Source organism: Ahaetulla prasina, chromosome 1, assembly GCF_028640845.1.
Source record: "Ahaetulla prasina isolate Xishuangbanna chromosome 1, ASM2864084v1, whole genome shotgun sequence".
NCBI classification, from domain to species: Eukaryota; Metazoa; Chordata; class Lepidosauria; order Squamata; family Colubridae; genus Ahaetulla; species Ahaetulla prasina.
In genome coordinates, this window is record NC_080539.1 from 108816971 (window position 1) to 108839244 (window position 22274).

At 36.5% G+C, this 22274-nt stretch overlaps 1 protein-coding gene across 1 annotated transcript in view; it reads right to left on the reverse strand.

The window, feature by feature from the left end:
- Nucleotides 1–5541: 5541 nt before the first annotated feature.
- Nucleotides 5542–22274, reverse strand: part of RSPO3 (R-spondin 3) — a 75567-nt gene continuing 58834 nt past the window's right edge. The window contains exon 5 of the mRNA XM_058172256.1: nucleotides 5542–9575. Within this exon, the coding sequence (XP_058028239.1) occupies nucleotides 9391–9575 (185 nt within the window). The 3' untranslated portion in view covers nucleotides 5542–9390. The remainder of the gene's footprint in view (nucleotides 9576–22274) is intronic.

Genomic DNA, 22274 nt, shown 5'->3' on the forward strand with positions numbered 1-22274 from the left:
GACCGCTACTAGGGATACTGGCTGGCGACCGCCCAACGCCTGTGGCACTTTCGCCACGCTTGACCCGATGGACTATTTTCTTAGCCGCTTATTCGTACAAGCTGCAGCATCGACCAGGAAAGAAGTGGGGCATGCAGGCGCGTTAAGCAGATGCCCACTGCCAGGGGCCATCGAAGACCCCACGCCGGGACGCCCATCCTGCTTATTGACTCTTTGGACTCTGGCCCAGTCACATCTAAGGAAGTGGCTCGGCATCATACCGACATTATGTTAAGGACTGTACCGGTTGGGTACAAGAGGGTGGCCGCTGCGCCGGGCGAACGCTTTAAGGAGTTTGTTAAAAAGGGATGAGCTCTCGGCTCAAGGGGTGCCTGTTATGGGGTGATCGTGTAATAATTCCTGATAAATTAAGGGAAAGGTATTGGACCTCCTCCACGAGGGCCACCCAGGGATCGTAAGGATGAAGGGGCTAGCAAGAAGCTATGTGGTGGCCACTCATGGATTCAGAGATTGCTGAGAGGGTAGGGAAATGCCAGGCTTGCCAAGAGTCCAGACCTCTACCCCAACGGCCCCAGTCAGGAATGGGAAAACCCCAAGGGCCCTGGTCAAGAATCCACATTGATTTTGCTGGCCCTTTCCATGGCCAAACTTTCCTAGTGGTTGTCGATGCATTCTCTAAATGGTTGGAGATCATACTCATGAAATCCACCACGGCCGAGGCAGTAATCGCAGCCCTGCGCCACCTATTCGCAACTCACGGGTTGCCTGACACTCTGGTGTCCGACAACGGGCCGCAATTCACGGCAGCCCAGTTTGAAGAATACCTGGCAGAGGAGGGCATCCGACATGCCCTCTCTGCGCCTTTCCACCCTGCGTCGAATGGCCTTGCAGGCGTTCCGTCCGGGCGCTAAGGAGGCATTGTCCAGGCTCTAGCCAGGTGACTGGCAAACAAAGATAGACTTCTTTCTGGCCGTTCAGCACAGAACCCCAAGCACTGCTACAGGCAGAAGCCCAGCCGAACTATTGATGGGACGGAAACTCCGGTGCCCACTTGACCGCTTGAGTCCCCATTACACACCAGAGGGTTACAAGGGGGAAATAGACAAAACAAGGGAATTGGGCATAGGCGACCGGGTGAGGGCCCCCAACTATGGGACGGCCCGAGTTGGCTCGCAGGACAAATAATAAAAGCAACCGGCCCAAAGTCATACTTGGTCGAATTACAAGACAACCGAGTATGGAGGCGCCACATAGATCAGATAAGGAGACGAATAACTGAACAACCTAAGCCACAAGAAATAAATTATGACCCCTCCTTATTTGAACCCACAGCTGACAATGACCCGGGGGAGGCGCAAGACTTAGCTGAGGTCCCGGAGGTCCAGCGACGCCATCTAGTTCCAGAGGGAAACAGCAGGAAAATGACAAAAGTAATCCAGGGCCAGATGGCCAAGAAAAAGAATCTGTAAATAATCCAGGGCCAGATGGCTTAGAGAAAGAGCTGGGAGGAGAAAACAGACCCTCCGAACAGCTCAAAACACCACCCAGGACTGAACCGCGCAGGTCTGAAAGAACTAGGAGACGCCCAGGTTATTTGCGTGACTACGTCGAAAAATAACATGTAAATAAAATGTAAATAGAGGCAAAGTGTTTTCTGGGAGGGGAGGAGTGTTATGTATTTATGTTTGTGACTTTAAATATTTGAGCGGGAAATCAGCACGTTGCTGATTGGACGAAGCCTCCAGCAGAACTGTATAAAAGGAGAGGTTTTTCCCCCAGCCTGTTGCTGGGTTCACCATATATTAAAGAGCTGTTGTCACTACCCTGGTCTCCAGCCTCGTTACTTCCAGAACGTAACAGAATAAGTTTTTTAATTGTTGTTTTTTAATTTGTATTTATATGTATTTTAACTGCCTGTGAACCGCCCTGAGTCCTTAGGGAGATAGGGCGGTATATAAATTTGAAAAATAAATAAATAAATAAATAAATAAACTAGGACTCCAAGATCTGCTGCTTCTTTAATTCCCTCCATTTAAAAAAGGCTCCGTTTTACAAATATCTTTGTTTTCCAACACTGCATTCACCATCTTTACCACTTTACATACCATGGAAGCAAATAGAATAGCCATTTTTACAAATATACATGTTTTATTACAGTGCTGTAAAGCACTAAAGGGATCTAAATAAGGGATCCTTGCTCACAATCACTCATGCTTTAGTCACCTTTGATTTGGATTACTGCAATGTGCTCTACACAGAGCTGTTCTTGAAGATAATTTGGTTTAGAAATTAGTGGCTGCGTAGTTTTGCGTGTTCCATGGCTCACATGAGTTATGTCAGTACAGTGTGAACTATACTGGCTCTCGCGTGGTTTCCAGGTACAATTCAAGGTGCAAGTTATCATCTTTAAAGCCCTACATGGCACATGACCAGGTTATTTGTGAGACCATCTCTCCATCTTGCCATCCTACTCAGTTAAATAGTGTGGGTGAGCTCCCTTAAATGTTATCACCTCTTGCAATCTTGGAGGTATCAAGCTCTTAGCCACCCGAACTCTTCCTACCTGACATTTGATATATCTGTGCTTCTGGAAGGTCATGAAAACCTGGCTCTTCCCCCAGGCCTTGGGCTCAGACAAGGGTTGAGTGGGCAGGCTATTTGGTCTTTCACATTGACTGCAATATCCCCTGTATTGTTTTCTCATTGGTTCCATTACTAACACTGGAAGTTTTTAAGAAGATATTAGATAACCATTTGTCTGAAGTGGTATAGGGTTTCCTGCCTAAGCAGGGGGTTGAACTAGAAGACCTCCAAGGTCCCTTCCAACTATGTTATTCTATTCTATCTCCTGTCTTATGCTGACTGTTCTGATTGGATTGGATTTTTTCTAATTTATGTGTCCGCTTCATCCTCTATGGTACTACATGCTTTATGGTCCTTTTCTGTACTATTTTTTTTTCCTGTAGCACCTCCCTTTGTCCCTGATCTCTGAACTTTTAGCTTGTTTCCTTACCTGCATCTCCACTTTCCATCTCTGTCTATTTTTATTTTATATATCACTGCAGATCAGTGGGTTAGCTTGAAAATTCCAGTGCCCATGGAAATCTAAAATTTATGGTTGCTGCATGAATTTTCAAAATCATTTCATAAAGATTTTGTTACTAAATCGCTAATAGGCTAACTTCCATGAACATGTCTAATTATTATTTTTTTAAATGCAGATATAAAAAGAAGAGTGCATTTAAAAAAAACCTTATTAAGTTGTTAAAAACATATTTGCACTCTTTAGAAAAGAATTATAAGACATGGTGTTTCTAAAAAAAAAAAGAGTCTGATGAAATCTTTTGATTACCAAAATAAATCTTGAAATCCTAATTAGAAATGGCAGTTTCAGTCTCTGGAGTCCTATATAACACTTCAGATGTCTAGTGACATAAAAGCTGGAGAGTTTTGTCCAAAGGGAATCAAAGGCAGGTTAGCAAAGTCAGCAAGAAGCAAAGCATCCGAGACTTTCTTTTCAAGAATTGCCAACAATGACTATTATTAAAAAGTATCCAGGGCTACTTGGTCCATTCATTTCCTTGACATTCCACTGGCTTTTGTTTTTTTAAAAGTAATAGTGTGACATGTAACCATGACGATGATGTTTTGTCAGTTATATTGGTTATAATTAAAAATGAGAAACATTTTTATGTGGCTATTTCTGAGGTTGTTTTTAAGCTCTCTGTCTATTTGTAACATTGATTCAGTGGGACTAATTAGGATGCACTCATGCATATGCAGTATATTGCACAATAGGACAAGAAACCTTAATTATTTTTTCCCTTTGTATTTACTGTATAAAATTAATATATCATGAAGAATTCATCACAGGCATTGATAGAAATGGACTGCTGTCCATTATTCTGTCCTTAATAGGCGGTAATTGTTTTGTCCTTATATCCTTACTAATCTGTATTTGGTGATAGTGATGAAATATGATGATTTTGGCACTAAAGTAATGTTTCTAGGGCATAACGACAAAGTAGAACTCTGTCCTGTATTTGGCATATTGTTTGCTGTAAAGCTTGGGACACAAAATGCTGTCTTTGGAAGCCAGTCATGTTTAAGGTTTTAATTTTCAGTTGGTTTTGTATTCCTTTGGCTTTGCAGCTGATCTAAGTTGACAAAATTAATAACATATAACCTTTTGAGTTCTCATATATGGCCTAAAATTGCAGAGTCTATAATAGCAAGTCTTATTGTCATTGCTATTTCTTTGGGAACTAATAACAAAGACAGCCAATTGATCTGCTGATGTTTGAGGCAGAACTGGTCTGATGATCAAGACATTGTCTCTCCTGTGTATGGAGCCAATAGGTAAAAATACGTAGAAAGCTGCATTAAGCCTTTTTGATGGCAATTGGTTCATACAAATAATATGGCAAAATTAACATTTGAATCAGCTTATTTTTAATCACATCATCTTGGCTGTAATCTCCTTTATCTCTTCCTTTCCACTGTTGTTGGAAGAACAAATAATATGGCATCAGAAGAATTTTTAATCAGTAGATTAGGGCACACACATTAGGCATTATTTAATGGAGGTTTACATAGCAATATACGTATTCATGTATCAAGTATAAGGCCCTTTGCAGAATATAACAAGCAAAAAGAAAAAAACAATCTGATGCATAACATAGTTTCAACAACAGTGGAACGACAGAGATAAAGAGCATTAATATCTGTTCCTATATAATTTAAGTACCAGCTCCAATTCCACAGGGTTGCATGGATAGATAAAAATGGAAATAATTATCAACATAATTTATTATCCCTTATGTCTACAATGTCACACACACTGATTCATGTGTTAATTTGGAGACATATCAACTTCCTCTTTCAGTCATAATTCTCAATATTCTAGAATAATCAATTCTGAAAAACAAAACAGCACAACAACTTAGCTGTCATTCTCCACAATTTTCAGGCGTCTCAACATATTGCTGAACTGCAATATCCAGCTTCCCTAGGAAGTATGATAAACAACAGCAATTATAAAATATTCCTTGGAAAATTAAGTCCATCATTTTATTGTTCAAATTTAATTGTCCTAGTATATTAAGAATTTGAAGAATATGTTGATGCATATAATTATTTCCATTTCTAATCACCCATACAATACTGTAGAAGTGGAGCTGGTACTTTAAATTTATAGGAACAGATGTTAGTGCTGTTTTTAAAATCTTTTCCCAGTTTTAGCTTGAATTAGGGAAACCGTAGGCTTTGTGAACTTTCTAACACCAGTCTGTAGAACAAACCAAATAGTGCCATCACAAATTAGCTAAGGGGTTGCACAGCTTTGGCAGTTTTAGCACACCTATACAGGTTTTAAAAATCCCACTAAAATGAATGAAATTAATTAAAAATGCTGGTATCCCCCTCTTGCCAGTAATAGTATTGCTGTTCTACCTGTTTGGTTTTTAGTGGGGGAAATAATTACAAAAGGACTGTAGCATACAAATCTTCCTTATTATTTAAATCAGTGGCTTCCAAGTTTGTACATTACATGCTTCCACTCTAGGGAATTCACAGTTGCCATAAATGAGATGGAAGAAACAATGGTTAGTTACTAGAAAATGCCAAATCCTATGAAAAAGCAACATTGAGTTATTAAAATTAAGATTTTAATACATGTTTATAACATTAATATTAATAATATTACTTTTATGCCCATTTTCCAATTACAGACATTGCAGCTGGAATATCTCTAGGGATGCAGACTCTTTGGTAGTGCTATATGATAACAAGCCTATGGAGATTCTCAGTCATCCAGGTCATGGTTATCTCAAAAGGTGTTTTTTCAAAAGGCAACTGTACTAGGGTGTTTTTTCAGTTCTTCAGAACTGAAGAAGCTTCTTGGAGGAGAGGTAAAATGTCTTTCTCCAGAAAGGAACATAGTCCAGTTGCCTTTTGAAAAAGCATCTTTGAGACATTTAAGATGCCATTATTATTATTTTTTGCACCCAAGTCATGCATTAATCAGCAGTGTTCTGTCTCCTGCTATTAATTAACAAATGTAGCCCTGGGCAATGGCAGCGTGATAGTTGACATCACTAGTAAGAAATCTCTTTGCACTTCTTTTTAGAAATTGTTAATCATAATCATCATTAGTGTCATGCCAAGGCAACTATCTCTTCTCCAATATGAGAAGCATAAATCACATGCTGAAAATGAAGGGTGGGGAAGATTTTCTGAGTCAGGTGGATGAATGTTGGCATCCAGCCAGGCTATAAAATCTCATTCATGCTTAACATTTTAGGGCAAGGATAAGAAAAAGCCAAGTCCTAATCATCAGAGTGAACTCATTCAAGTTCAAGACTTAAGTTAATTTAACTAGGAAATTATTTGTGTGTAATAGTATGGAAGCCAAATATCAGGTAATTCCCAAAGCCGCTTGACCTTCGTACTTAAACTGAAGTGGGAAGAAAAGGAAATGTGGGTATCCAAATCAACTGTATCATTATTAAAGTTAGTAATACAGTTTTTGAAACAAGATACTTCAACTTGAAGGGTATGCTCTAGGCTAGAGCGTGAATAGGTGCTAGCTTTGTTGTACAGCTGAAAATATGGTTAGATTAAAAAGGAACTGTTGACATTTCATTCAACAACACTGCAAAATCTGATCATCTTAAGAGAAATCCTGGTCAGTTTTTAGTTGACAGAAAACAATTGATTTGCTATATTCAAAAACAATTTCCTATCTGCTGCCCTATAGCTTGTGAGGAAAAATAAATAAATGGCCTTTCACAAAATAAAATAATATTAACAATTAATTGAATTTAATTTCCTAATTTATGATAATTCTATTCTGAGAATTGTTTTGTCCATAGCTTGTTTAGGGTTCTTTCTCATGGTTGAAGTGTAACCAATCTGTCTTTGTACTGGCATACAATCTGCCGTCCTTAATATTTTGATGCAGGTGTGATGCCAACAAATGAAGCTGCTGTTATTGTACAGGAATAAATAGACAGTAGCATCTGAGGGAGAAACTTGGGACTGGCCTACCTGAACACTCTGAGGTATAAGAGGGAAGGAAAGAGAAATTGTATCAGGCTTTCAAGATTCTATTATTATGGTCTAAATAAAATAGAGTTCTAGTGTTCTTGTGGTGGTTTGTTTCCTGACTTGATCTACCTCAGATGGCTGACACTTATTCACAATGTACAAGGCACATTGTTGGAGTCCCCTGTGCAAGTCAATGTGGGCTAAGATTGGGAAGGAGGCAGATTTGATAGTGGTCAGACCAGTAAGTATTTTGTAAGTGTTTTGTCTCTGTGCTTTTGAAAAGGAAGTGAAAGATTACTCCTTTTTGAGATGAGTTCAGTGCTGTTGTCTGCTAAACCCGTATCTGGATGAAACGAGGCAGATTTAATGCTATTCTAGAAGAGTGCTAAACTCATGTTCAGTAGGTGAGCGATCATCGGCAGATTGAGTTATTTCAGAAAAAGTGTTCTAAAGCAACTTGCCTGAATGACAGTTCACAGATATGAGGGGGACTGTACCATGAAGCAGCACAGATAGCTATCCTGCCACTACCATAGGCTAGCTGCTGTTTAAGGGTGCTCCAAGAAGCAGAATGAGGGATTGACTCAGAGATCTGGCAGAAATGGGGATGCGGGGAACCCAATTTTAAAGAACCAGACTGCTCTGCTGCCCAAAGCACATCAGCCCTTGAAGACAGTTTCTGGGAATCAGGGGAAGAACACATGCAAATATTAGCCTAAGGTCAACTGGTAGACCTTGCTGACAAAATAGTCAGGCAAATTGTATTCCCTGCAAAGCTCTGTCAAGATAAGAGAGATATGATAACCACACTCTAGTGAGTACCATTAACAACGATTCAAGGCTGCCTCGGGAATGGGTTGAGGAACCGAGAAAGGCCATGTTATGAAAACAGACCAGAAAAATGTTACAGCATGTTTGTGTCCATAGTGAATAAACTCAACCTTGGCACTCACTGAATGTGAGAGAAGAAAAAATGAGTGATATTGTTCTTCTGCTTGTGGAAACTCTGTAAATTCAGATATAGTGTATGAATATTTTATTCTTTGTTCAACCCTAAAGAATTCTTTCCCACTCTGCTGATAGCATGATAACCGCCATTGTGCCTGTTCTGCCATTCCATCACTCCATCAGCAAGAGGAGTTAATTGGATATTTTCCTTTTATATTTGGTAAAGTGGCCTTAGTTTATTAGATAAAACATTTCTAAAGAACAGCATACTTTTCTCCATTTACAAAGCAGACTGTGTGACAATGTTCAATTACAAGAGGGATGAAAAAGTCATCAGTGCAAATGTCCAATTTGTGTGATCTCCCGTCTCTGTTCTTTATTATCTCAGTGTTTTGCTTTCCCCCCCCCCATATGATTTGTCAGTCACTGGAACATTTCAGTTACAAGAATGATACAAAGCATAGAACAACTGTATTACCAAGGTTTTGACAGAAAATATTCTGCTATCTTGCAAATAATAGTGCTATCTAACGCTTGTCTTTGCAATATGTTTACTGAGGCTTCCATTTCTTTTGTGCCTTTGCTTCAGAGCCTTGGAGTTCTTCAGTCTGGAATTTCAAATATGAACCTGTGGCAAAATCCAGTGAACGTAATTCTGATAAGACTGCAGTATTGAATATTCAGTTCTTAAAACATTTTCTTCTTCCTTCTCTTTATGCAACATATATACTGTAATGTTGCATCTAGGGATACTGTATCTTTTACCTTAGGCATTTTTTGCTTCATAAAGAATGGTTGAAAAAATACTTTACAGAAGAAAAAGTAGTCATCCAATATATTGTTATACCTGATACCATATTGATAATTATATACAAGCTTCTAAATTGACCCTTAGAGATAAAAGCTAAAGTCTCTTTGAATCCACTTGATTCCTGGTGACTTCAGGGACACATCCACGTAGCTTCCTCAGCGAGAGTACGAAATTGGTTTACCATTCCCTTCATCTGGGATTTTTTTTTTATGACTTCCCAGTTTTGCTAACCACTTTGCCAAATCTTGTAGAACTTAGCTAGGCCGCACCCTGCTGAGCTTCCAAGCCTGACAAGATCAACCAGGCAGTGCCAACTGCTGAGACACTCTTTAAGAGATGCATGGAAGAATGTAATATAAAGTTGAACGTATCCCATTTAAAGAAAAAAAAAAAAAACTAAACAAAATCTTGCTTCATGTCAGTCTTCCGATTAAACTGTGACGGCATGAAGAATATAGTAAGTATTGGAATGTTGTTTAAGTATAACTTGTAATATTGTCTATTGGTGATAATTGGAGAACACTGACCCTGGCAGTCTGGTGGTAATAGCAGCAGCAATAGTCTTAAACAGTGGTGTAAGGCGGTTAGTGTGCAGTGCTGATGGCAACTAGTTTCTGCTGTTTATTCTGGCTTCTTCTCTTCTTCGGTTGCATTTTGTTTTTTTTCTCTGGATCTCTGCCCTGCCTTCTGGATTCTTGGCCTCTGTTTTCCTGACTGGTTTCTTTGCTTTCTTCTCTCTTTGGTTTTTTTCGTCTGTCCTTTTTTCTCTCTGCAATAAAAAACTACAGTACGTTACAAGGTATATCATTTAATTAGAGATGATCAGTTTCTCTTATCCTGGTTCAGTTTAAACCCTGAACTCTTAAATAAAGAAAAACCTCTGACATTGGCCTCTTCCAAGAGCACGATTAAGAAGACCTGGAAATATAGAGAACTCAGTCCATTGTCACCATTTTGACAAACTAATTCAAGATACAAATTATAGCCTCTGTCTTCACTATAAACAGTGTTTTAAGAGGCATTATGCACAATGTCATATTATTTTTTGTATAAAAATCCTTTACTATAGTTAGAAGTCAAGATTGTTCATTATACCATATATTATAATCAGATGAGTAAAACTGCAGCCTTAGCTTTGTTCCATATATTTTAATAATTAGCAATACCTTACAATTATGATAAGGTGTCTTTCCTATGGGGAGCAAGCCAGAATTTAAAATCAAACAGTAATAAAACATTTTTATGTATTGCATTTATGCTATATCTTACTTCTCTGGAATATTCCCAATATCATTTCTCTCTGGAATACCAATCTACATAAATGACAAGGAATCTTCCCTGATTTTGTCCACACAGCACTGAGAAAGAATAACAGAGCCAAAAACATGGAGAGCTCCATGCCTGAATAGGGATTTAAATTTATATCTTGCCAGTTAGTTGAACAATCATAGAGTTGGAAATGCCATCATATCTACCCCCTTGCTCAGTGCAGAAATCCAGATTACTCTAGAATCCACACTTGAAGACATTCAAGGAAAAGCCATTATTCCTTTGGGTAATGGATTCCACCATCAAACTGCTCTTACAAAGTTTTTGTTATCTTTCAACCAGAATCTGCCCTTTAATATTAAATTACTATTCGTTGTCCTGTCTGGAATAAATCAGAACAAATTTGACTGTTGTCAGAGTTTCTTACAAAAATCAAATCCAGAAGCACACACAGATAAACTGATTCAGCTGATTCATTAACTTCTTTATATACATAATAACAGATGAAGTATTTACAATACCAATAGTTGATGATTCTTCAATGAAGTAGCAGTTACAACCAAAACACAAGGCAGGAGAGAACAGTTAATTTCATTTCAGCAGAGCAGACTAGTTTGCACCTTCAGAGCTTAACACAGAGCCACACCCAGGCTCTTTCCAGTTTCAATTTCTCTGCACAGACTCAGAAGCTGCAGACTAAGACACACCCTGGTTCCAGTCTGCCTCAGCTCCCAAACTGACTTAGTTTGGCTGACTTAGTTGCTATGCCTATTCACTGGCTGATCTATTCCAGTTTATGAATAGTCATACTCTGACAGTTGTCTATGTCTTGTATGGACTCCAACAGTAGAGGCTAAACCAATTTCATTGTATACATGATGTAAAATGACAATAAAGGCTTTGAAATTTTTCAAGAAACTTTCAAATGCTCTCTGGAATAATTCAGAATAAATCTTAAGTTTCAGACACTTGAGTCTTCTCAAAGTTCTTCTAGTCTTCTTCATCATATTAGTTACTAGCTGTAAATCACCCTTATCTGCATTTCAGAAGAACTATGTAGCGGAAACATATTAAAATTTGGTGGCTAGAAATGGATCCAGCATTTAAATGGAGTCTGACCAATGCAGAATACTTTAACTATTAATTCCAATTATTTGGAAATTACACTTTTATACTTTATATAATAGAATTAAATTTGTCTTTTTTGTTGCCATATTACACTGCTGAATAATATTCAGTTTGCAATCAACTATTCTAAAAACTTTTTAATAAATAATATTACCAAGCCAGGCATCTCTATCCATAATACATGCATGCAATTTTTGTCTTCCAAGTGCATAAGTTTCTGTTGTCTATTTCATTATATTATTTTTCAACCTGTCTAACCTATCAAGCATCCCTGAAATCTCTTTCTCAAAATCCCATCTAATTTTGCATCATCTGAAAATAAACCTCCCTTCCACATCTTTATCAAAGTGATTAAGAAAATATTAAAACATAGATAATCTATGGCTGAAGCTTGTTGGAACTCAACTGCAAACAGTGGCTCCAATTTGATTAGGAATTGTTGAGGATGTCTTTTAGTACAACTTTGGGACAACTGTATATCCACATAATTGTAAATGCCATCCAGCTTAGGTTACTCTTGGTTGCTAAACAGATTGTCATGGAATGTATTGTCAAATCCTGGAAAGGAATGTTAAAAGATCACCTTGGATTGGTGCAGGGATGAAATGCTCCCGGTTCAGACTGGATCTCCCAATCCAGTAGTGATGGCGGCAGGTGGTTCGGAGAATCAGTAGCAAAAATCCCTGCCCCCCCTCCCTGCCCCAGCTGAGCCATGCAATCATCTTTGGCCAAAAAAATGCTTTTAAAACTTAAAAAAAAAGCCTCTGATGATCACGTGGATCAGCTGAGATTGTCAGAACCCTTTAAAAGTATTTTTTCGGCTGAAGAGGTTGTAAAAAAATGCTTTTAAAAGGTTCTGGCGATCAGGCAACTCAGGCAACCCTTTAAAAGCATGTTTTCCATTTATCCATTTAAAATGTTGGAGATGTGAGATGGAATTGGGGACTTATGAACATATGTGGTATAATTGTGATAAGGTTAAAAAGTTTTGGCAACAATTGGAGAAAATGATATTTGAAATGATGGGGAAAGTAATAACATTGAGAGTGGAAACTATATTATTGTTGGTAATTAAGGAAATAGAATTAACAAAATATGAAAAAGAATTGATTAGAATTATGATTATAATAGGTAGAATTATAATAGCTAGATATTGGAAACTAGATGTGATTTTTAGAATAGAAGAGTGGAATTCTGAAATGTGGAAATTAGCTTTAAATGATAAAATGACATGTGATATTAAAATTAGAAGTGGTGTGTATAAAGAAGATATTTTTTGGAAGACTTGGAAACCATTTGTGGACTTTGCGCTTGGAACATTGGACGCTTCAGTACCTGTACCTCGAGAACGTGGATTTTGGCAATCATGAGGATATATCCGAAGACCCAAATCTTCCTTTTATGTATAGCACAAGGGTGTAATAATGTATTTTCTTTTTGTTTGTTTGTTGCAAAAAAAGTAATAAAAAAAAAAAAAGCATGTTTTCTACAAGCTCTTCGGCCGAAGAGGTTGTAGAAAATATATTTAAAAGTAAAAAAAAAAAGTTGGCCATGCCCACCCAGTCACATTACCCCCACCACCACCAAGCCACGCCCACAGAACAGGTAGTAACAAATTTTACATTTCATCTCTGGATTGGTGGCTTTCAAAGTTGATGCCAGTCCTTCAAGTAGGTCAGGTGAAAAAATAAATACCATTAGGCAGTGGTTCAGCCTGTGGTCCACAGACTCTGGGAGGGCAGCAATGCCATCACAGGGGGTCTGCAAAGGCTTAAGAAATGTTTTGATTTAAATCTTGAGTTAAATTTGGGGGGGTCCGTGGTGACCACAAAAGGTATTTAAAGGGGGTCCATGGTGAAGAAAAAGTTGAGAGCCACCGCCATAAAGATTTTTGGAATGCTACTTTGTTGTTATAGGGTATAGAAACAGAATCTTGAAAAGCTTTCTTTCAAAGAACATCTCTACCTTCCTTTACATATGCTTTGCTTAGGCCAAGATATATTCTTACAATCTATTAAGGAAATTATCTAATTAAAATAAATGAAATGAGGTTAAGACTTGACAAACCCAAGGCCAGGACTTTAAACCATTTAACTTTAAACCATTAACCTCTCTATATTTGCTCTTAGCGAAAATGGTAAATACAACTAACATAATTATAATCTGATACTAAAGTTGAACATATTCTCTTTTTAGTTCCCTAACTATTCCAATGGACTGTGGACACGGGAGAACGAATAAACTAGACTGATTTAAAAATTAGAATAATAATATAAAATGTGATTAATGCAGTTGGAGAAAATGTGAATGCAGATTTCTTCAAGTGCTCAAAATAAAATAAAATGAACTGCTGTAATTCTGAACAGCTTTGTAATGCACTGCACTTAGTTATGTGAGCTAATTCCACTAAGGGGCACCCTTGTGCTTTTTAAATCCATCTTCTGAAATGCTTTAAATAAAGATATATTTTTTAAATGAACATTGTAAATTTCAATTTTTTGGGGACCTAGTCTGTTCTGATTCTCAGTGTATGAATTCTATGTTCAATTTCATTTTTACCGTGTTTGTACTCTCTGAGTTCATCTGATTTATCATACAATATAATCATAAAGGGACAGACAACATAAGACGCATAATGTAATGTCCTATAGGTTATGCTATATAGCGAAGAATGAGTGAGAATAAACAGGTGGAGTGCCATTATATTTTATGATTCTTGGATACAAGAATGAGATGGACAGAATTATGCACTGGACACTACAATTTAATATTGATCCAATATTATGGGCCTTCACAGATAAAGGTTCTTTATAACAGTTCTTTACTTCTTCTTAACGAACTAGTGTGTTGGAAGGAAAGCATTAGGCTTAAAAATAAGCTAATCTTACTTGACAAATTATATTTTCTAAATTTTTAATTACAGGATTAAGAAGCATAAATGTTACTTGAAGCTCTCTGATATATTATTATTATTATCTGCTTCTCCTTGGCTTTCCCTGCTTTTATCCTGAAATAAATGGTTTGTAATTTAGTCTGGACATGGTAGTAATTCAGGTCTGTGTGAAACCATTTACTTAGGTTGCATACCTGGTAGGATTTATGTTGTCCATCTTACGAGGCCATCTATTGTGGCACAACCAAGAAAGAAAACAGATAACCATTCAAGAAGACATGCACCCGAAGAACCAGTTTTTCAAAGAAAGTACTAATACAATTCTTGATTACCCCCAGGTCACTTCAAACCACTTACATTCCATTAAATGCAGATTTATGCATATTTCTATCATTTTTCTCATTTCCAAGAAGAATAACCAATTCTAACTTTCAAATACTCTGAGGCTGAACTTGACAGAATCCTGGCCAAAACAAAATTTTAAGAATTCCATCCCTTCCATTACAAGATACCTGTCCATACCTTTTAATTTCATTTGCCAACATATAGCTCCAGCTTCTTATATTTTAAGTGTACGGAGATTTGTGCTTTTACTGAAGAGCAAATGTCAGACTCCCTGCTTTTAAGAAATGTTATCATGATGGGAACGTTTTTATTAGAACAGTCCCACATATTTTTCAAATGATCGGGTTTTGGATTTTTTTTTTTTGATTTTGCAATTTTGAGTATTAATTACATGCTATTATCATAGTAATGATACAAGGGAGATCAAGGTGAGGGGGTACATAGGATTGAGTCAATGTCTGCCAGTAATTTTCATGTTCAAGTGGAGTTTGGAAACCAGATTTCCCAGTTTTGTGTTCAGTCATACCTCTGTTAGTAGGTATGCAATTCCCATCATCCTAACATTTAACACAATGTCCCTGCAAGTAAGATTATCTTTGCGTATTTAGCCACCCATTTATAAAACATGAACTTGTAATCAAGCTGTTGTTTCTATGAGGACTAATAGTACTTACATGGGCCATACTCTTGAAACTTAAATTAAACATCATGTAATTTTGAAAAGTTCTAAAATATGATAGTGGGATTTGCTGCTTAAACAATCTTCACATATATATGACTTGTATACAATATAAGATAGGGATGATATATGTATATAGTATGACTTAGGATCAGGAATTTTGGTATAAATAGTTGTAACTTCTTTTTGGCCTTCAACAGCTTAGTGCCTTCTACAAGATTTCCTTGAGGTCATAGTTGTTCTTTACGAGACATTAGTTCAGCTGGTGAAGGCGTTTGAGTAAACTAGGAATACAAATGTGATGCTGCCTTATGTCAGAATTGCATGTTTAGTCTGCATTTCAAGAAATAATCAGGAAAAGTTATACATGATAAGGTACAGATGCTCCTATCCCAGAGATATCTAAATTATTTCAAGTACAATATTATAGTAAGAGAGCAGCCAGATGAAATTATTTGATTTCACGTTTAAATGTTTTTGATTCAGACACTTCTAAATTGTTTTTTTTAATTTGCTAAAAAAAAATCAAAGTAGCTTTATCCCTCCCCAATAAAATATGCATATTTCAAATAATTTGTAATGTAATACAGGTTTCTCTTATGCTAATAACACTTTGTTTCCATAATTGTACGATCTTAAGGAATAGAAAATATAAAGTCTATTACCATCCCCCCCAAAGTCTGATGATAATTTTTTTGGCTACATGAATAATGTGTGCATTGTCTAGCAAACTTACATCTTAGAAATATGCAAGCTACTGTGACTACAGCATTTTCAAAGTACCTGGCTCCATCTGAGTTGGGAAAATAAGTCAAACTTTATGTGGGGAGAAAAGATAGAAAAGCTATTTCCTCTTTATCGAGAGAAGACTATTTTCTAATATCTAGCATAGACATACAGAACTAGAAAACAAAATGTAACTTCTAAAATCATGGTTAAGGATAAAGCCAATCTATATACAATAAAAATAAAATAAAAATATTAAAACCAAAACACAATAAAAAAAAAACTGTTGCCGTAACTAAACTTAGTTTCCTCTTTCCCAGTGCTTCGGGAAAAAGCCAGGTCTTGATTGCTTCTTGGAAGATTAAAGAGTGGGAGCCAGCCAACTTTTTTTGGGGGGGGGGAGATTACATAGGGTAGGGGTTACCACAGAAAAGGCACATTTTCTGGATTCCCTAACATGACAACATTTAAGGGAAAGGTTAATCCTAACCCAGTCGCAGTTCTTTGCATCATGGTAAAATGTACTATATTGATATTTAATGTGTAATAATGTCTACATTTGCACCAATCCTCTCCTTTTTCATGCATGAGCATCACTAAAATAACCGCAGTAAGGCACAATAATAAAAAATGAATAAAACCATTACACTGTAAAAAAAAACACCCACTTTTAAAAAAGCAGCCACATTTTGATTATAAACAAAACGAAAGAGAAGAAAGGCAACAAAAAGATGGGCTATAATGAGCCATGTAGCACTCTTATGGGGCTGACTGGCAGCTGGGGCAAACTCCACAATTTTTATATTGTAAAGAGGACTTTGACAGCAGTGTTTACAATGTCCCTGTTTGGGGCCTTCCCCCAGTTGTGCTGTGGAAGCCTGTAGGTTTTATACTGAGAACAGCTTTGAATAGGCATTTCAAACATTTTTTGTTACTGCTGCTGCTGCTGCTGTGCCACAATACGCTAAAGGAGATTTGCTGAGGACAAATGCTACCATGAAAAGGGAAAGCCCACATTGGTTACAATGGATGAAAAGCCAGCTAATCAGTCTGGCAGCACAGTTATTTTTGTGCTCAATTGCAAGCACTGAGGAAATGGAATGGCACCACTTATTATTAAAAATATATGGAAGTTTAGCTTTTGCTATGATTAGTTGATTATTACTTATTCCAGTTACAGTGTTATGATATACTATGATATAACGTTAATTCCAGTGATATCTTGTGCACTGAAGTGATGGTAGAGAATTTACTTTAGGATAACATGTCCTGTTCTAGTCTACAAAACAAAATTGCAAGAAATAAAGTCAGCATAATCATTGCAAGAAAATGATGGGTAGAAATCATGCAAAGAAAAGTGACAGTAGCTATTTCATGGGAATCTATAGTAATACATTCGGCGTGGATTTAGCTATTCAACTTTGTCTTAAAATACATACCAGAAATAAAATTCTACTGTCATATATCCTCCTTTTCTTCCTTCCTAAAACTGCGAGTGCTATTAGGCATGCAGGAAACCATAAACAGCTACATTACACATTTCATACTGTATTGGATTCCAAATAATTTTGTCCTCAAAGCCTATTATGGATTGGCATGCTGATGATTTGTCCAGAAATTCAAAACACACACGTATTTCTTCACATAGCCTACAATACTTGTGTTTGATATCTCACTAATGAATGCAATGTGCTTTGGATATATCAACCCTTTTTAGTATTTTTTGGTGTGATCACTTTCTTTTCCATTTTGTATCAAAGTACTGATCTTGAAATAAAATATATAGGCTTTTTAAGATCAAAGGTGATCTAGTCTAATTTATATTTAAAATATTACCCTACCCCCTACCCCAATTGCTGATTTCTTCATTTAATTATCAAGAATCACTTCCTTGGTCTATTCGGCACTGCTAATATATATAATAAAAGTACCATATGTTTAATATCATAACAATAAACCGAAACAGAACTATTCACTTCAATAAAGTCCAGGAATCAAAGTTGCAGTTAGGAAATAAAACAGAACTGTATACCATTAAATGTTTGATGGAACAGATTAGAAAGGTCCGTCTAAAATTTGTAAAGGGGAGCTAATTTTAATTTTATTTTAATTTAATTTAAAGGAGAGCCAAGTTAATCATGAAGGAATGGAGCAGTGTTGCATAGTTATTCTAGATTCAGACTGTCTCCAATGAGAAGGCACAGCTTCAACTCTTGCTCAACTCATTTCATCTCATGATCTTTTAGCCTAATCTACCTCACAGAATTTGTGCAACATATGTGTAAAAAACTGAATTTTTAAAACAGATAATATAATAAATCAATAGCAATATTTATGAAATGATGTGCCCAATATTTGGACTATGTTATCTGGCTGCAATGATCTAGACAACCTCTGGATGGCAGCAGATACAAAATACTCTAAATCTTTGTTTCTATTTAGCATCTATCTGGATTTTTGTGGCCCAGATCTGGTAAGCCTAATTATATGATGAAATTATAATAAATTGTAGGTGAATTATTATCCATATTTCAATATTCTAGCATTTGAACCATTCACTAGTATTTATTAATTTATGCACATTCCTAATTAACTATTCATTTTATTAATTAATGAGTTAAATTCCTAAATTATTCTGGAACCAATGGCATCTTCCCACACACTTGTAGTTGGATAAGTGAAGAGCAGGAATTGTATGTATTGTATGAGAACACCAAAAAAAGAAACAAGAAACACCATCAGTTAAGTTTCTGGGAGATAGAATTTAACCCCATTTACTATCTATAGTAACATGCCTAATTTGATTATCTAATTCCAGTGTAAGTAGTGGGATTGTTCCATTTTGATGGAGCTAATTTTCAAGAGTTGACCAATGCTTTTTTGGCAGCTGTGTTCAGATTTCTGATGCCATCTGAAGAAAGGGATGGAATCTCAATATTCTCAAAAAAAAAAAGTATTTTGTTGGTTTACAGTATTTACTGTGCACTGCCAGAATCACCAGTCATGCAATTTGATTGGTTTAATGACTGAGTGGGTTAAGTATTTCATGGGAATAGGGCCAGATACAATAAATCCTTGTACTTAAAACACTAATATATGATACGATCCTTCTACATATATGAGTGCAGTTTGGTTACTAGTATTGTAATAATATATTACCTAAACAATTGCTATGGTGTAAAACTATTTCTCAATCAGTCTCCAGTCTCAATTTGCCTTGAATAAATTTTTTATTGGATGCAACTAAATGTGCTATTGTTAGTTGCTATAGGGATACACACAAATAGTCCAAATAACATGTGTTATGGAGTAACATACTTTTTCAATTTCAAACATGTCTGAAACACATGTCAGTTAATACCTACTGAAACACTGTTCTCTATATATCTTTTGAAATGTGTTTTCATGCACCACTTGAACTTGAATCCCTCCCTGTGAGCTGCAAAGTTGGAATTCAAGTGTAGATAAGACTGGTTGATTTTTCTTCTGATTTAAATTTGGTATTTTGTAAAATTGGGTTATATATAAATACTTTAATCCTTTGTTATTTTCCAGTTTTAATGCCAAATTCAGCATTTGCTGCCTGGTTTTTTGCTGCCTGGTTTTTCATTGCACCATTGTCCCATGGTTTTATGTTTAATTTTAATATTTTGTTGTAGGAGGTAATCTGGATTGATTATCATGACCAGAAGTTTTGACTTCTGAGCTCTTGGACTTGTGCTGGAACCCATCCTCAGCAAACTTCTCTCTGGCAGTGTGTGTTCTTTGAACTATTCTGTATGTAGTATTTATATGGTGCCTGTGTTGTGTTGCTTTTTAAATATAGATTGGGATGCTGATGGCTGGTTATTAAATCATCGACACTTGTTTCCTTGTGCTGCCAAGTCACCTCCTAAGTACTTTATATGCTGGAGGTAAATCAGGACTCCTATTGATTGACAAGGGCACTGCTTCTCAGGCTCAATCAATCCCTGGATATTTTTGTGTCTGCTCGTCCAACAATTTTAACTGCAAAATTGAATGTATGTCCTTGTTTATTGCAGTGTGAGGCTACCAATGAGTTTGGGTCTCCTCATCTGACCATTCACTTGTGTTCTTGTAATCTGATAGTTAGCTTCCTCCCCATCTGTCCTACATAGTCACAAAAGCAATCCATGCAGGGGATCCGGTGGATTACATTGGAAGTATCTCCCACCTCCAAGGCACCATATACACAGTATAGCCCAAAGCACACACTCTGCCAGAGAGAAGTTCAAAGACAAAACCTCTAGTCCCAGTGACTGACTTAGATTGGATCCTGCAACATTATCCTGGCACAAGTATATTTGCCTTTAATATTTTGTGTCCAATCAAGAGGAATAGAGGTTGTAAATTAATGCTGTAAATAAATAAGACCTATGAAATCTTTTTTTTAAACAAGGAATCTATAACAAATAGATTCTATAACTTTATCACTATATAATACAAGATGAAGATTTGTTCTTCATCTTATGACTTTATGACTGTAACCTTGTTGCTGGTATCCTTAAGATTTATATTGACTGTTTCCCTATGACTATCATTAAGTGTTGTACTTTATGATTCTTGATGAATGTATCTTTTCTTTTATGTACACCGAGAGCATATGCACCAAGACAAATTCCTTGTTTCCACTTGGCCAATAAAGAATTCATATTCTGTTCTGTTCTGTTCTGTTCTGTTCTGTTCTGTTCTGTTCTGTTCCTTTCCTTTCCGTTCCGTTCCGTTCCGTTCCGTTCTATTCTATTCTTATTCTTTCTAGTCTATATTAATTCAGCCTTAGAGATAATACAAAGGAAAGATTAAATTACAATTTATTGTATCCTAGTAGCTTAACTGTGTTTGAGTTAACTGTTAATAATGTCATGACAATTTGATAAATATGGTTTATATAAGGTAGAAGTATAGGCTAGATGATATAACAGACTTTTGAACCTGATGTGAATAGTTTTCACCTATGCCTTCACTGACTTGGAAACTTTCTAAGCCACTTCCTAATAAATGGAACTGACTGTACTTTGCCAGTCTTCCTTTATAAAAACTGTACTGAAGGTGATACATGGAATAAGCTGAAGGAAGAGAGATGCCAATGACTCAATACCACTTCGAAAGAGTCTCATGAAATCCTGGCTAATAATAGAGTAATAAATAAACTTTCCTGAGCTTGGTGGTTAACAATGTCCTAACTGTGTTTCTATGCATGGAAGTATTTCATGGAAAAATAATTAAGCCATATTAAATTGTGCCATCATTGTATTTAAAAAGTCTATACTTTGGCTGAGCTTAATAGAGGTGCTTATATATTATTTGTTTTTCTTTTCCTCCCTGCCCTTCCTTTCTCTTTCACTTACAGCATTTCCAATACTCCAATACTAAAATGCTAACTAAAGGTATTTCCATCCATCTAATCATGTTCCCTTCCTCAGCACTATGTGGCAGCATACTCTAATACATTATGGGAATATACGAAGGAAGCTAAGTTATTTGCATCTGTTTCTGTAGCTTGGTGCACTATCTTCTTAGAAAAGATGCCAGGTGAAGATAACGTCTGGTAGAGCTGGTAGATTATTGGAAGAAATGTGATGTATAAATGTACATTTTCCACTACCATGTTTCCCCAAAAATAAGACCCTGTCTTACATTTTTTGAACCCCAAAATAAGCGCTTGGTCTTATTTTGGGGGGGAGGTCTTATTATTTTGGGGTGCATGGAGCAAGACGGGGCTTCTCTTGCCATCTTACCTGATTTCCACCTCTGTCTCCCTAACCCTAACCAAAGGAAATGGTGGGGTCCAGCTGTGCATGCACTTAAATATTTTTGGGGAGGGCTTATTTTTGGGGAAGGTTTATTTTAGCTTATTTGCTCAAAAGCCAATTGGGTTTATTATCCGAGGAAGTTTTATTTTCGGAGAAACAGGGTAGCAGGTAATGTCTTTTGGATGCTTTATTTTGACTCATTTGATTAAGATCCATACAACCTGGTCAATGTAACTCTAAACCCAGGATATTTTTGGCATCATTAACATGCTGTTATTATAATCATATAGCAGATATTTAACTGATTTCTTTCTCCGTTTTTTTAAATAACTCAAAGTTCATACAATGTTGTAATTTTTATGACTCTGATTTAAATATTGTGTATATTATCTGCATAATCTGATTGTGTTTTGCAATATTGTTTACAGTGCTAAAAAGCAAGAATGTTTCTAATAGAAATTATTCTTCTATAGTTGTTAGACTTTGGTTTGTCTTTTCCAGAATCCTTCTTAGAAAACTCTTCCATTGTCCTGCCACACTTCCTAGCCATTCTGTTACTTACTTACTTACTTACATACATACATACTTACAGAACCAGTGAATGCAATAAGGTGGTACAGCAACTGCCTTTTAACTTACTCTGAGAAAGATATA